This window comes from Notothenia coriiceps, unplaced genomic scaffold, assembly GCF_000735185.1.
Source record: "Notothenia coriiceps isolate Sejong01 unplaced genomic scaffold, NC01 NC01_scaffold00024667, whole genome shotgun sequence".
In the NCBI taxonomy this organism is placed as follows: domain Eukaryota; kingdom Metazoa; phylum Chordata; class Actinopteri; order Perciformes; family Nototheniidae; genus Notothenia; species Notothenia coriiceps.
Genome location: NW_011357368.1, coordinates 8399592 through 8412233, shown reverse-complemented (window position 1 = coordinate 8412233; position 12642 = coordinate 8399592). Strand labels below are relative to the sequence as shown.

The following is a 12642-nucleotide window of genomic DNA, read 5'->3' as shown; positions in this document are numbered from 1 at the left end:
GGGGGGGGGGAAAGCGTTACAGCCTGCAAACTCCATTTTACTTAAGATTACACTGAGGGGCTAACGCATACCATCTGCACTTGGGTTGGTTTGCCTCGTCGTCCTTTTCACGGTTTCCCAGGTTCTGGTGGAGGAAAACAGGATGAAGTGTTAGCGGGAAACTTGTGTGATAATGAAGTGGTGTCAGTCGTAGAGCGGACAGTACCTGGTACTTCCGGAACGGTCCACATAGGTCGTCTTCTCCAGCTTCAGCCATTGTCCTGCTGCCAGGAGCTGAAACAGATGAAGTCATGCTACTCTGTAATCACAATGTCTCTACGGCCAATCAATGTCACAAGTAACCAGCAGAAGCTTTCCTACAGAGCAGTGTGAGTACTGAAAGGGTATTTCAGCTTAAAAGCTATCGAAATGAATACATTAAAATCATTGTACTCGTGGGATGATTTTAAAAATGATCAATCAAAGGGCCAATTTGGTTTGAATTGTGTAATAGTGTCTACTTTAGAAGATATTCCTCAGTGGTGTGCATGACAAATCAGTAATATCTTTAAAAATAGTTTGAAATATATAATATGCTGCTTTGCATTGCTTGATATTACACATTGATGAGTTAGGATTGGGGATAATAGTTGGTAAAGAATATGAGTTTATGAGAAATTATAAGTTATAGTTTAGACACACAAATAAAGCCTGAAAACAGACGCAGTGTTACCTCTTCTTTCACTACGTGTGGAGCACAAGTCTCTTTAGGGGCCTCAGGGTTGCTCATTTTCACTCTCTGGATATCTGCAAACGGAGGAAAGTCGAGTGAGAAAGCTTCAAATCAAAAGGCGAATATGTTGATTACAAGTTAAGCTATAAAACTAATCAGATTTAACAAAAAACACCGAGAGCTGTGATCATAGGATTGAAAATTAGCCAAACTTTGAGCTTTTCTCTTCGGGTACCATTACCTAGATGCTTATAGTCAGTTATACTGCCAGAGATCATGTATTTTTCACTTACACTAATCATACACTAGAAACGAACAAACTAAACTGAACTCACGTGAAATCCCAACCGCAATGAATTGAGAGAAAGAGATAATATATAAGAAGCGATGAGTCAGTCTGCTTCTACTTCCGGAGACTAGTTTTATTCCTCAGTGAGGGAACATACATACTTTTAATCCCAACTAACTACTTATATTGTATAATTTCTGCATTTTCAAAGGCATTCAATAGCACACCAATACATGCAACAACAAAAAATAACTATTATTTTATGTATCTACTTTGATTTTAGGATCCTGCTATTGTGCATTGGCTCTCTGTCAAGGCTTGACTACAGCCATTGTTAGTGTTGTTAGTACATTTAATTTAGCACTAATTACATGTAATATCAAAATAATGTCTGAAATGTTTATCAATGGTGTAATCAGTATCTCATGTCATGTGTATTTGGAAAAGTAAAAATGTGTGCTCTGAACAAAGCAAATGTAGTTTTTTAAGGTGCTAAGTGATTCCTCTTTTAATAAACGATCTATGTCCCAAATTCACCGACCACGCCCACACGTACGTCTCACAAAAGCTTCCCCTTCTGTAAACACATACATAATTCTATAAATAAAGCTCATTTTGTTTACCAACGTGATTCAAATGCAATAAAATACATTCATACCAGCGCAAATGGAAAGCATTGCTTCATAAAAAGGTCAATATATTACATAACAATGGTCCGGCCACATTTAGGGACCAGGAGTTCGGAAGATATATACTGTTGCACTGTTTTACATTTCAGGATATTGCAGCATGAAGAAGGAGCAAGTGGCCAACTGTCAGTTTTCGGTTTGGTATCCAATATTCAAGAAACATACGATTAAAAGGTAAACAGCAAATGTTTGTACAGAAAGTCCCGGACAAATGCACATTGTTGTTGCTGTAAACGCTAGCGCTAGTCCATTTAACCGAAGCCTAACGCAGCTACTTGCCTGTCTTTCTATTTATTATCGTGTGTATTATAACATCCTTTTGTTCTGGGCAGCTCCATTAAACCCCTTTCTTCTTCTCATGTCTGTTGTTTCTTTTTTTGCAGTGTGATTCTCCCGCTGCCTCAAAATGTAATAGAGTATTTACTGGACGATGGCACACTGGTAGTCTCTGGAAGGTAGGGACCCTTATTCATGCATCATGTAACAAACAGGCCACGAGACTTTAAGCAGTTCCATCTACAACACACATTTTCTCCAACTCATAATATGAATCCTGCTAAATCATTATTTTCTGCTTTCTTTTCTGTCAGTGGCCATGACAATGTGCACAATAACAACAGCAACTCGGACGAAGAAGAGGACATTCAGGTACAGAGACCAAGGCTATTTTCACTATTTTTCCATTTATAAATACACCCTCTAAGTCATACCTATCTTATCACTTCAAATATATATAGATATCACAGTAAATCCCAACATGCATTTAATTTAGCTGTTTTTTCTCCTTCCCTCCAGTGGTCAGACGATGAGACAACCACCACTGTCACTGTACGTACTTTGAATGTTGATCTGTGCCCAATCAAAATGTTGCATTTATTGACGCCTAATAAAATGTGTTATGCAGTCTATATTAGCATGATTTGGTCAGTTTTGTAACTCACTTTATGCTACTGCTCTCTGCATTTTACAGTAATACCATTCTTTCTTTTCATACACATTTTATAATTCAGTAGTTGTGACCGCCATGTTATGATGATGTTGTTGTGTGTCTAGGCACCTGAGTTCCCAGAATTCACTTCCAAAGTGCTGGAGGCCATAAACACTCTGGGCGGGCGCGTCTTCCCCAAACTCAACTGGAGCGCTCCACGGGTAAATAAAACTGCACTCAAATGAAAAACTGTATGCCTAAGAAAATATACCTTTTTAAAAAAATAAAAAAATAACCTGTAAATTGTTTGTTGTTTTGGTGTTTTTTGCTCCACTTCATTGTTGGACACAACTTAACAATGCTTTTTTGTTGTCTTTGTGTGTGTCAGGATGCTAACTGGATTGCTCTGAACAGTTCCCTGCAGTGTGACAGCCTCCGTGATATATTCCTGCTCTTCAAAAGTTCTGACTTCATCACTCACGACCTGACGCAGCCGTAAGCCTCTCCTCCCAACGACATCAACACACACATTTCGCATTTAGATGGCAACCGATATCCACAGCGTGCTTGCGTGTGCCTGAGTAGAGAAGTCAACGTGATATATTGTATTTAATATGTTCAAAACAAACTTGCTGAGGTCAGGTTTGCAGTGTTGCGGATCAAATGACAGTGAAAATAAAAATAGAAATGATAATCAGATCAGAATCGATAAACAACCCTTATGATGCTGCATAACATTTGTATATTTTTTTTGTATAGCGATTGTAACTTCATTTCTTTCTGCAGATTCCTTCAATGTAGTGACCAGGACTCCCCAGATCCAGTCATTAACTATGAGGTATTTTAACTCTACAGTATTTTGATTAGCTTGTGTTTTGATCTGTTGTTCTGATGCAATTACAAAGTCACTTTTGCTATGAAGGGAAATCTGTTATATTATCAACATGTAGTTTGACTTGACCACCTCCTCCATGTTGAAATAGGTGCAATGTTCATTGTTATTGAGTAATCCTGTAATATCTGTGCTGTCCTCAGCTGGTCCTGAGAAAGTGGAGCGAGCTGATTCCTGGCGGAGAGTTTCGCTGCTTCGTGAGAGAAAACAAACTGATCGGTAAAAACTCTGCGTCCACAATTCATTCTGGATTTTTGGAAAGAAAATCAATATACTAATTAAGCAGTGATTGCTATCAACCAATTATGTAATATAACCCTGTATAATCATGTTCTGCTAATTCATTTGACTTCACTACAACCAAGAAAAACATGTACTTTTTACTACACTACATTAATCTGACATTAATCACTAGTTACTTACCTAAAACATTCTGACTTATTATATAGAATCTGAACATTACATTACACTACATAGTAATCAATAGATTTAAGCACAACATTTACAAACTGGGATTTAATACAATAATATAGTATTTATTTTTCTTTAACTTTTGGTTCCTTCAGTATATTTCGGTGCTGATACTTTTTCTTAAATGGCCCCTCCCTATTATGCAAATGTTCAGGTTCATATGTGTATTTTCTTCCTCTACTGTGACATGTTTACATGCTTTTAATGTTCAAAGATTTCTTTATTGTTCTCATACTGCCTGTGCTGCAGCACCTCTTTTCACCCTCTGTCTGAAACCAGAGCCCAGTCTGCTCTGATCGGTTAGCTGGTCGGCTCTGTTGTGATTGGTCAACCACTTAGAGACGTCCCAGCCCTTAGCCATCACATACAATGAGCTATAGCACTTATCGATTTAATAAGCGCGAGTGTTACGGAGTGATGTCACCAGGTGTTTTTCTAGAGAAACTACCTCTGGAGGGAACTTTAGGATTTTAGCCTTTGCAGACCATTGACACTAAAACCTATAAAACACACTACAGGACAGGGAAAACCCCAACAAGCATAACGGGGCCCCTTTAAGTAACATTTTGTATGAAGGGCTAACAGAGTATTTAAACAAACTGTTAACGAAACAATGCATCTCACAGTATGAGCCACTCAATTGGATTAGCATGCTGGATTTGTACAGAACTGAGCTGAATATGTCTGAAATGGGAATTAGTTTGATTGCTATAGATATAGTGTTTAATGCTGGACCTATCGGAGCTCCCCTCATGGTGTGTGTCTGTGTTGGCAGCTATCTCCCAGAGGGACTACACACAGTATTACCATCACGTGTTGAAGCAGGAGGAGCAGGTCAGTCACGCCATCCAGGAGTTCTTCAGCCAGCACGTCCAGTACAACTTCCCTGACGAAGACTGTGAGTGTTTCCCCTCCTCTGTCTGTGCCAAGCTCCACTAACACACAGCAGGAAAAGCAGAAAACACAGATCCAATGTGTCTCTATTCAAAAATATGACGTGTGTTGATGCAAATGTAAGATGACTGTGTTTCTGTTTTACAGTTGTGTTTGACGTCTACAGAGATAGTGAGGTGAGCACACTGATGCATTTTGACATAGTCCACTTTAAAATAGTCACTCGCAAACTGAGTTACACTTCGTGTGTGTGTGCAGGGCAGGGTGTGGCTGATAGACCTGAACCCCTTCGGAGCGCTCACAGACTCTCTGCTCTTCAGCTGGGAGGAGCTGAGGTCAGGAGGGGAGATCTCCCAGCAACAGGTGAGCTTTCATGACACGCTTTCTAAAATCAGACTTCATTGTGCGGAGCTTCACAAAGACCCAGAAGAGAATCAAAGTATTTGTAGTGAGGGTGAACTTTCGGCCGCTCTTAAAGCCCCTGTCACACTGTCCCGAAATTGACACCCGATGGACACACGAATATGGAATTGTGAATTTCGCACGAAGATGGCCCCGAACCAAACACGAAGGCAACATTTACATTACATTTAAGACATACAACTGCAACGAAAGTAACACAAACAATTATGTTAAAGTATTATGATACTGTACTGGTATTTTCCGACTTTGTTCTTTACTTTCTCCGTCTTTATATGTAGAAGATATTAAGTTTTCTCCGTCATGTTGTTTCCATAGCAACAACAACTTCCTCGCCTTCAAAATAATATATTATATCCTTTTTAGTTTCACAGAACACAAATTGGGTTATTTACATCATATGTTTACATGATTTTGTTGTGCATTAAAACAACCAGATGGACACACGATAAAGGAAATGTTCAAATTCGGCTCTGATCGTAGCAACATCGGGCCATTCGTGAGGGCATCTTAAGCCATCTTTGGCATGCCAAAGATTTTGCCACCGCTCCCGAAGTTGCTGCCGGAGCCTGATAAATTCCACCGGCGGTCATACGATGGCTTAAGATGCCCTCACGAATGCCTTACGAAGGGCAAAATGGACACACGAAGTCAACACGAAAATGAACCTTCACAAGGTCCTTCAGCAATGCTTTGTGATGCCAAAGATGTTGCCACCGCTCCCGAAGTTGCTGCCGGAGCCTGAGAAACTCCACCGGCGGGCATACGATGGCTCAAGATGCCCTCACGAATGCCTTACGAAGGGCAAAATGGACACACGAAGTCAACACGAAAATGAACCTTCACAAGGTCCTTCAGCAATGCTTTGTGATGCCAAAGATGTTGCCACCGCTCCCGAAGTTGCTGCCGGAGCCTGAGAAACTCCACCGGCGGTCAATACGATGGCTTAAGATGCCCTCACGAATGGCCCGATGTTGTTACGATCAGAGCCGAATTTGAAGATTTCCTTAATCGTGTGTCCATCGGGTGTCAATTTCGGGACAGTGTGACAGGGGCTTTAATAAATCAGAAGTTCAAACTGTTTTATGGTGACTCTATTTTTCTGTGCAGGAGGGCCCGGCGTTCCGCTGCACCACCAGCGAGGTGACGGTGCAGCCCAGCCCCTGTCTGAGCTACAGAATCCCTCGGGACTTTGTGGATCTCTCCACAGGAGAAGATGCCTACAAACTCATGGACTTCCTCAAACTGGTAAGAGTCGAGGATCAGTCATTGTTTTTCTCCAACACAACACTATGTAATTGTCCGTTATGCTACACAAGGTAATGAAACAGGACAAAGTACATTGCTGTAGTCGTACATTGTATTGTCATTAATGTTAAACGACAAAGACAGTAGTGAGCATATGTTCAGAGTACGTCATTTATCCTGGGGAAAGTTGTGTTCGATTTTTGAATGAAGTAAATAAAAGATGAAAAAAAGAATACAAGTATTTATTAAAACATAAGAAATTAAAATAAGAATGTGCAATAAAATAGACATTTTTATAAAGTTCAGAAATTAAAATATAAATATTTATATTTACAAAAAAAATTAAAATGTCCATTAAAAGATCAAATATAATTAAAATATTTATATTAACATAAAGTCACATTTTAAAATTTCCAATAGAATAAAAAAGAATATAAATATTTGTATTTACTAAAAAGTCAAATTTAAAATGTCTAATGAAAGATAAAAATATTGATATTGACATAAAGAGTAAAAAAGAAAATGTCCAATACATTTGAATAAAAATATTGATATTAACATAAGAAATCAAAATAAAATGTCCAATAAAAGATAAAAATAGAATACAAAATATTTATTTAAACACAATAAATTATACATATTTTACTACAATACTTCATGGCAATATATCTACTGGTGTATTAGCATTAATAAGATACTATTGCTGAATTGCACAGTCTAAAAGGGTTTGGCTGCTGACAGTAAAGTGTGACTTTTCCTTTACAGAAGAAAAGCCAACAGGAAGCTTCTGAGGAAGAGGAGGAAGAGGGAAATGCTCCAAAGTGAATCTGAAGCCCTCCACACGATGTCGTCTGCATGACTCTCCACCCTCTGTCCTGCTAGAGCTTATTTTTCCTTTCAGCCTGTGAGCGGTACGCGCTGTACTCCAGGTCTTTGAACATCTGTCTGGTGTTAGTCTAATGGAACATGCTACATTAGCGCAGCATGCTAACGGCTCTCTGAGGACTCATGTTCTGCTCGGACACTGCTGAGCCGTCCAGCACTTTATTAAGGGGGGGGTGTTACTGCTGCGGGATGTATTCTCTCACACTGTGTAGAACGGCTGATTTTATACTTTGAAATAAGTGTGTTTAATAGTTTGATTGTCTTTCTTGCTGCTGGATTTAAAAGGAACTCACACATTTAATTGAACTAGTGTGTTGTGAGGCTGTGACAGATCCAACACTAACGCTGTTTGTCACTTTACATTTCCCCCGCCCTCCTCCTCCATCTCTCCCTGCCTATCCCCTCTGAACACTTTTGACACACTCATTGCTCCGAAGTCGCTCCAGGCACTCTTTCCCAGTCCTGTTTTCCCATCATGCATTGCTTTAGACTGTTGCTTCGAAAGAACACCATTAAACTTGTTGTCGTGTATCGGCTCGGCTGTCAGTCTGGGGTGGGGGGCTGTAAAAACGGCACATTACAAAATGGATTGTTCTTTTTTACGCAGCATCTCTCATTACGCCAGGAGCTAAATGAGCTGTGTGCGCACACAGCAGGGCACTTCATTTCGGCTTGGTTTTTTTCTTCACTCCTGGCAGAGCAATTACAGTGCGATGGAAAGAGCCGGTGTGATCAGAGTTACACCTCCTCAGTGTACGAGGGAATAGCGTGGGGTACGTTGCACATTGATATATAATTGATCATAATTTGAAATAAAATCGGCCTGTAAACAAAGCACCAGAACAGCAGCAGGTGAAGGATAGGCTTCACTGTTTACCAGTAAATACAGAGTTTAGCCAACGATGAACTCCAATCCTTCTACCAACAATCGTAATGTGAGAAATATGATAATACAAAAAGAATCCATTTCATTTAGTGAATTGTAAAGATGAATAAATTGCTCCTTTATTATGTTGTTGTGTTCATAGTTTAAAATAAAAGAAGATATAAAAATAGATGGAACTTAATCCCAATGCTGAGCTTTGAATCATGAATAGAATCAGTGGAAATGAACTTCCTACCTAGGCTCTTGTACCTTTTCCAGAATACCAATTGAAATCACAGACGGGCAGTTTAATGAATGGGATAAAACCATATCAAGGTACATCTGGCAAGGGAAGAAACCAAGGATTAGATTCTGTACTCTTCAACTAGCAAAAAACAAGGGAGGAGTATCGCTCCCCTGCTTGAAGGACTACTATATATCAGCCCAATTAAGAAGCTTGTTCTGCTGGTGCAAGCCAGACTACAGAGCTAGATTGAAAGAAGTTGAGAATAATGTATCAGGAGGAGCATGAGGCAAGGTTAGGGGATAAAATATATGTTAAAAACGTACTGGAAAAAGATAACCGCTGGATAAACCTCTCTTTAAAGTTATGGTTAAGGGTCCTTACCAGGAGTGACTTGCTGGAGGAAATGAAGATATTAAGATGGTGCTCACATGATCTTGATTTTACCCCGAGCAAGCTAGATACAAAATGTAAAGGTTGGGCCAAACATGGCCTTACTTCAGACTGCAATTTCTTCAGTAAAGGAACCATGACCCATTTTCAAACAATAAAAAAAACGATATGGGTTGAATAACGGTGATTTTTTATTTTATTTCTACAGGTACGCCACTACTTAAACAGTTCTCTGTCAGACAGTCAGAAGGCCCTTGGTTTTCACCAGTGCATCAGACACAGGGATGAAAGTAATCTCAAAACTTTACAAAGCTCTTCAAGATATTAAAAAGGAAAATACTTTCTACATATAACACAAATGGGAAAACGAAACCAAAGAAAGTATCCCTGACAAAGTCTGGACAAATGACTGTACTTGTCAATGGAAGATCTCGAGCTCAGGCACCTACAGAATGTTTAGTTGGAAGATGCTGAGCAGGTACTTTTTCAGCCCTGCTCAGTCATCACATCATCTAGGTCCCCCCAGCTGCTGGAGGAAATGTGGTTCTCAGCTAGCACATCACTACCATTTGTTTTGGGCTTGTCCTTTAATAGTAATTTTTTGGGAAAAGATTCATATCGAAATTGAAATAATACTACAGGAAAAAATCCCTTTAAACTGGGACGAATTTCTATTTGGGCTCGTACATTCAATTTCCACAAACCTTAAAACAAAAATATTATTTGGAATTCTTACTGTTGCAGCAAAAAAAAAGCAATAACTAGAAAATGACTTAAAGCGGACATCCCTTCCCTTGACAACTGGTACGACAAAATCCATGAAGTTAAGGAAATAATTACTTTCTCAATGAGGCTTCAGGAAAACACATTTGAGGAAATATGGAAAAAGTTGAGAATTTACATATCCCAAAGACAACCATGTCTTGTTGGACTGTGCCTCTATACACCGATTGAATGTATATGTATAGCTGTGTATGTATGTGCACATGTATGTGTGTATGTATATGTGTGTATATATGTATGTTGATATATATGCATATATAGTTGTATGTATATGTGTGTGAATGTCTGTGTACATACATGCTTGTGTATATGTATGTATACAGTATATGTGTATATGTATGTCGGTGTGCTTGCATATGGGTATATGTATGTATATGTATAATAAATATACATGTATATATGTGTACGTGCGTGTGTTTAAGTAGATGCCTTGAAATGTTTTGGCTCTATGAAACCTGATCTTCAAGTTTGTATCTTCTTGGTCGAATGCACTTATTGTAAGCCGCTTTGGATAAAAGCGTCAGCTAAATGCAATATAATGCAGGAGTACATGTGTAGATATTTGACATTTCAAACAACCCCTGTGTACTTTTTCGTTTTTATTTCATTTAATAATAATAATAATAATAATAATGCATTAAAAAAATGTATTAGAGCGCTTTTACAGGTGCTCAAAGCGCTTTACAATGACACATTACACATATTAGACATGTAAGAGTCATTACTGTGGACATTACCCACATTTGAATAATTTTGTTTGGTATTTCATTTGTCATTTTCGGGTGTCTAAAAATATATGATTTGCAAAACGATACTTTTAATATAATGTGACCCCGAATAAATAAAGAATAAAAAAAAAAGTAAATCTCACAAAAAGATAACCCAATGTAGGGAAGGCCAACAATCTCAGTAAACAAAATTATTCCGTTTTGATTCAACCAGCTAGATCGTTCACTATTGCTCTTCGGAAATCTTTTTCACAGCAGACATTATGACTTTATGACTCACAGGCGTTACTAATACATTTCAAAGATGACTGTGACACCATCTGTTTTATTTGCTCCACCTGGGCCTTTCTTGCCGAGGCGTGTCTGACTGCGTAGTTTACTGACAGACGTCATGGCTGTGGTATGAGCAGGTCTATGTATTTAATGGAGTCATTGATGACATGGGGGGACATTGTAATGCTTCTGTTCCGCCTGTGCACACCATGGAGTCATCTTCCTCCACCTTCATCCTCTTTAAATGATCTGATGCCCTTTGCTTCTCCTCCTCCTCCTCCTCCTCCTTCCTTTTGCAGCTGGGTAATCATCTTTCATCAGGGGAGGTCAGATCTGCTGACTTGGAGTAAAGCGTGAGGGAGGACGGGGGAGGGAGAGCAGTTTCCTGGCTGATGCTGAGGAAGAGCTGCAGTAGTTTGCAGCTAGAATACTCATGAGAAGCTGCAACACATTCCACCACTCCTCCCTCTGTCTGTGTCTCCCCCCCCCCACACACACACACACACACTACACACTCACACACAGTTACCCGGCCAGAGCTGACCCAGGGATCAGAGCACGGTTTAAGCCCGGTGAAGGTGAGGCTGCAGCCGGGTCACAGCTGATCCACGTGCCGCTGTGTGGAGCCCTGCTGTTGGAGGTCCCATAGTGAGTGCATGATGGTGCATTGCGAACTAACACCATCACTCCTTTTACCGGACAAGATGCAAGAGCAGCATCCCATCAGGTCTTTTTTTTATCTACATAACAACATGCATTGCCAAAATATGGCTCCGTTTTAGTATTATTGTACACAGTTTAGCATGTAGTGAATGAAATAAAACGCATCAAGTTGTTGTGCAGAAGAGGAAAACCCGAAAATCGTTTGACGTCAGACATGCAGGACCGCGGTCAAGCTACGCATGCGTAACAGCGTATTACAGGAAACTTGGGGAAATTGCTTTAAAAATAAAACAGAAATGTGAGAAATGTTTTTTGAAATTGCTCAAATTTGGCAAACAAATCTTTAGCCTACCTGTGAAATAGTAAAAACTAAATAGTGTCTGGAGAGGAGATGAGAGGTCATTTTGGGGTTTGGCTGTCATGGAAAAGGCTCGGTTTGTATCAAATTATTATTTTTGTATTATATAACATCACCAGAGTCATCAAATTGACCTTCGCTTTTCCAATTGAATTGATTGTTTTTTGTTTATCTTAGGGTATATGCAGCTCTGGAAAAAACTAAAAGACTATTGCACATTTTTCTTTAATCTCAATCTCTACATGTATGTCAGCCAATCCAACACAGAGAAAGGTTGTCAGTAGTTTATAGAATAAAAGAAAAAATGATAATTTTACTTAAAGGCATAACTCTAATTAGTAAAACCAAAGAAACTGATAACTGTGCAGTGGATTCTTTATTTTTTCCAGAGCTGTATATATATAATATATATATATATATATTATATATATTAACCCATACATTTGATGTATGATGTATGGCTTTACTATATTAGTCCTAATAATGGTAATATACGCATTATATTGTGAACATTATGGAACATCTTAACAAATCTGTAATGTGTAAATAATAATGTATTCATGTTCCACGTTGTGTAAATATGCAGGCTTTTATTTTTGAAAGATCTGACGGGAAGTGATGTTTTCTACTCGTGAAATTGACAGCAGCTGTTTAAATAACTGGAGAGGTGCAGGAGAGAGAGAGAGAGAGAGAGAGAGAGAGAGAGAGAGAGAGAGAGAGAGAGAGAGAGAGAGAGAGAGAGAGAGAGAGAGAGAGAGAGAGAGAGAGAGAGAGAGAGAGAGAGAGAGAGTAGTAGTAGTAAGTAGTAGTAGTAGTAAGTAGTAGTAGTAGTAGTAGTAGTACGTAGTAGTAGTAGTACGTAGTAGTAGTAGTAGTAGTAGTAGTAGTAGTAGTAGTAGTAGTACGT

General features: G+C 39.1%; 3 protein-coding genes across 4 annotated transcripts in view; 2 read left to right on the top strand and 1 right to left on the bottom strand.

Annotated features, from left to right (window-relative positions):
• nudt5 (nudix (nucleoside diphosphate linked moiety X)-type motif 5) overlaps nt 1-1131 on the bottom strand; it is a 3145-nt gene extending 2014 nt beyond the window's left edge. The window contains exons 1-4 of one of the 2 annotated variants that reach the window (XM_010782654.1): nt 1048-1131; nt 713-786; nt 206-273; nt 72-124 (exon numbers count right to left, since the gene is read on the bottom strand). In XM_010782654.1, the coding sequence (XP_010780956.1) occupies nt 72-124; nt 206-273; nt 713-769 (178 nt within the window). In that variant the 5' untranslated portion in view covers nt 770-786; nt 1048-1131. Of the gene's footprint in view, nt 1-71; nt 125-205; nt 274-712; nt 787-953 lie in introns of both variants that reach the window. The other variant, XM_010782653.1, reaches the window with a different exon arrangement.
• Nucleotides 1132-1670: 539 nt separating this feature from the next.
• Nucleotides 1671-8439, top strand: cdc123 (cell division cycle 123 homolog (S. cerevisiae)). Its single transcript, XM_010782652.1, has 14 exons — nt 1671-1692; nt 1780-1864; nt 2074-2145; nt 2281-2338; nt 2486-2518; nt 2744-2839; nt 3007-3113; nt 3405-3456; nt 3654-3729; nt 4757-4879; nt 5023-5051; nt 5134-5238; nt 6406-6543; nt 7309-8439. The coding sequence occupies exons 2-14, from the start codon at nt 1791-1793 to the stop codon at nt 7366-7368; spliced, it is 1023 nt and encodes a 340-aa protein (XP_010780954.1). The 5' UTR covers nt 1671-1692; nt 1780-1790; the 3' UTR covers nt 7369-8439.
• Nucleotides 8440-11230: 2791 nt separating this feature from the next.
• Nucleotides 11231-12642, top strand: part of LOC104955334 (calcium/calmodulin-dependent protein kinase type 1D-like) — an 18289-nt gene continuing 16877 nt past the window's right edge. Inside the window, exon 1 of the mRNA XM_010782651.1 lies at nt 11231-11362. The gene's annotated coding sequence lies outside the window, so the exon portion shown is untranslated. The remainder of the gene's footprint in view (nt 11363-12642) is intronic.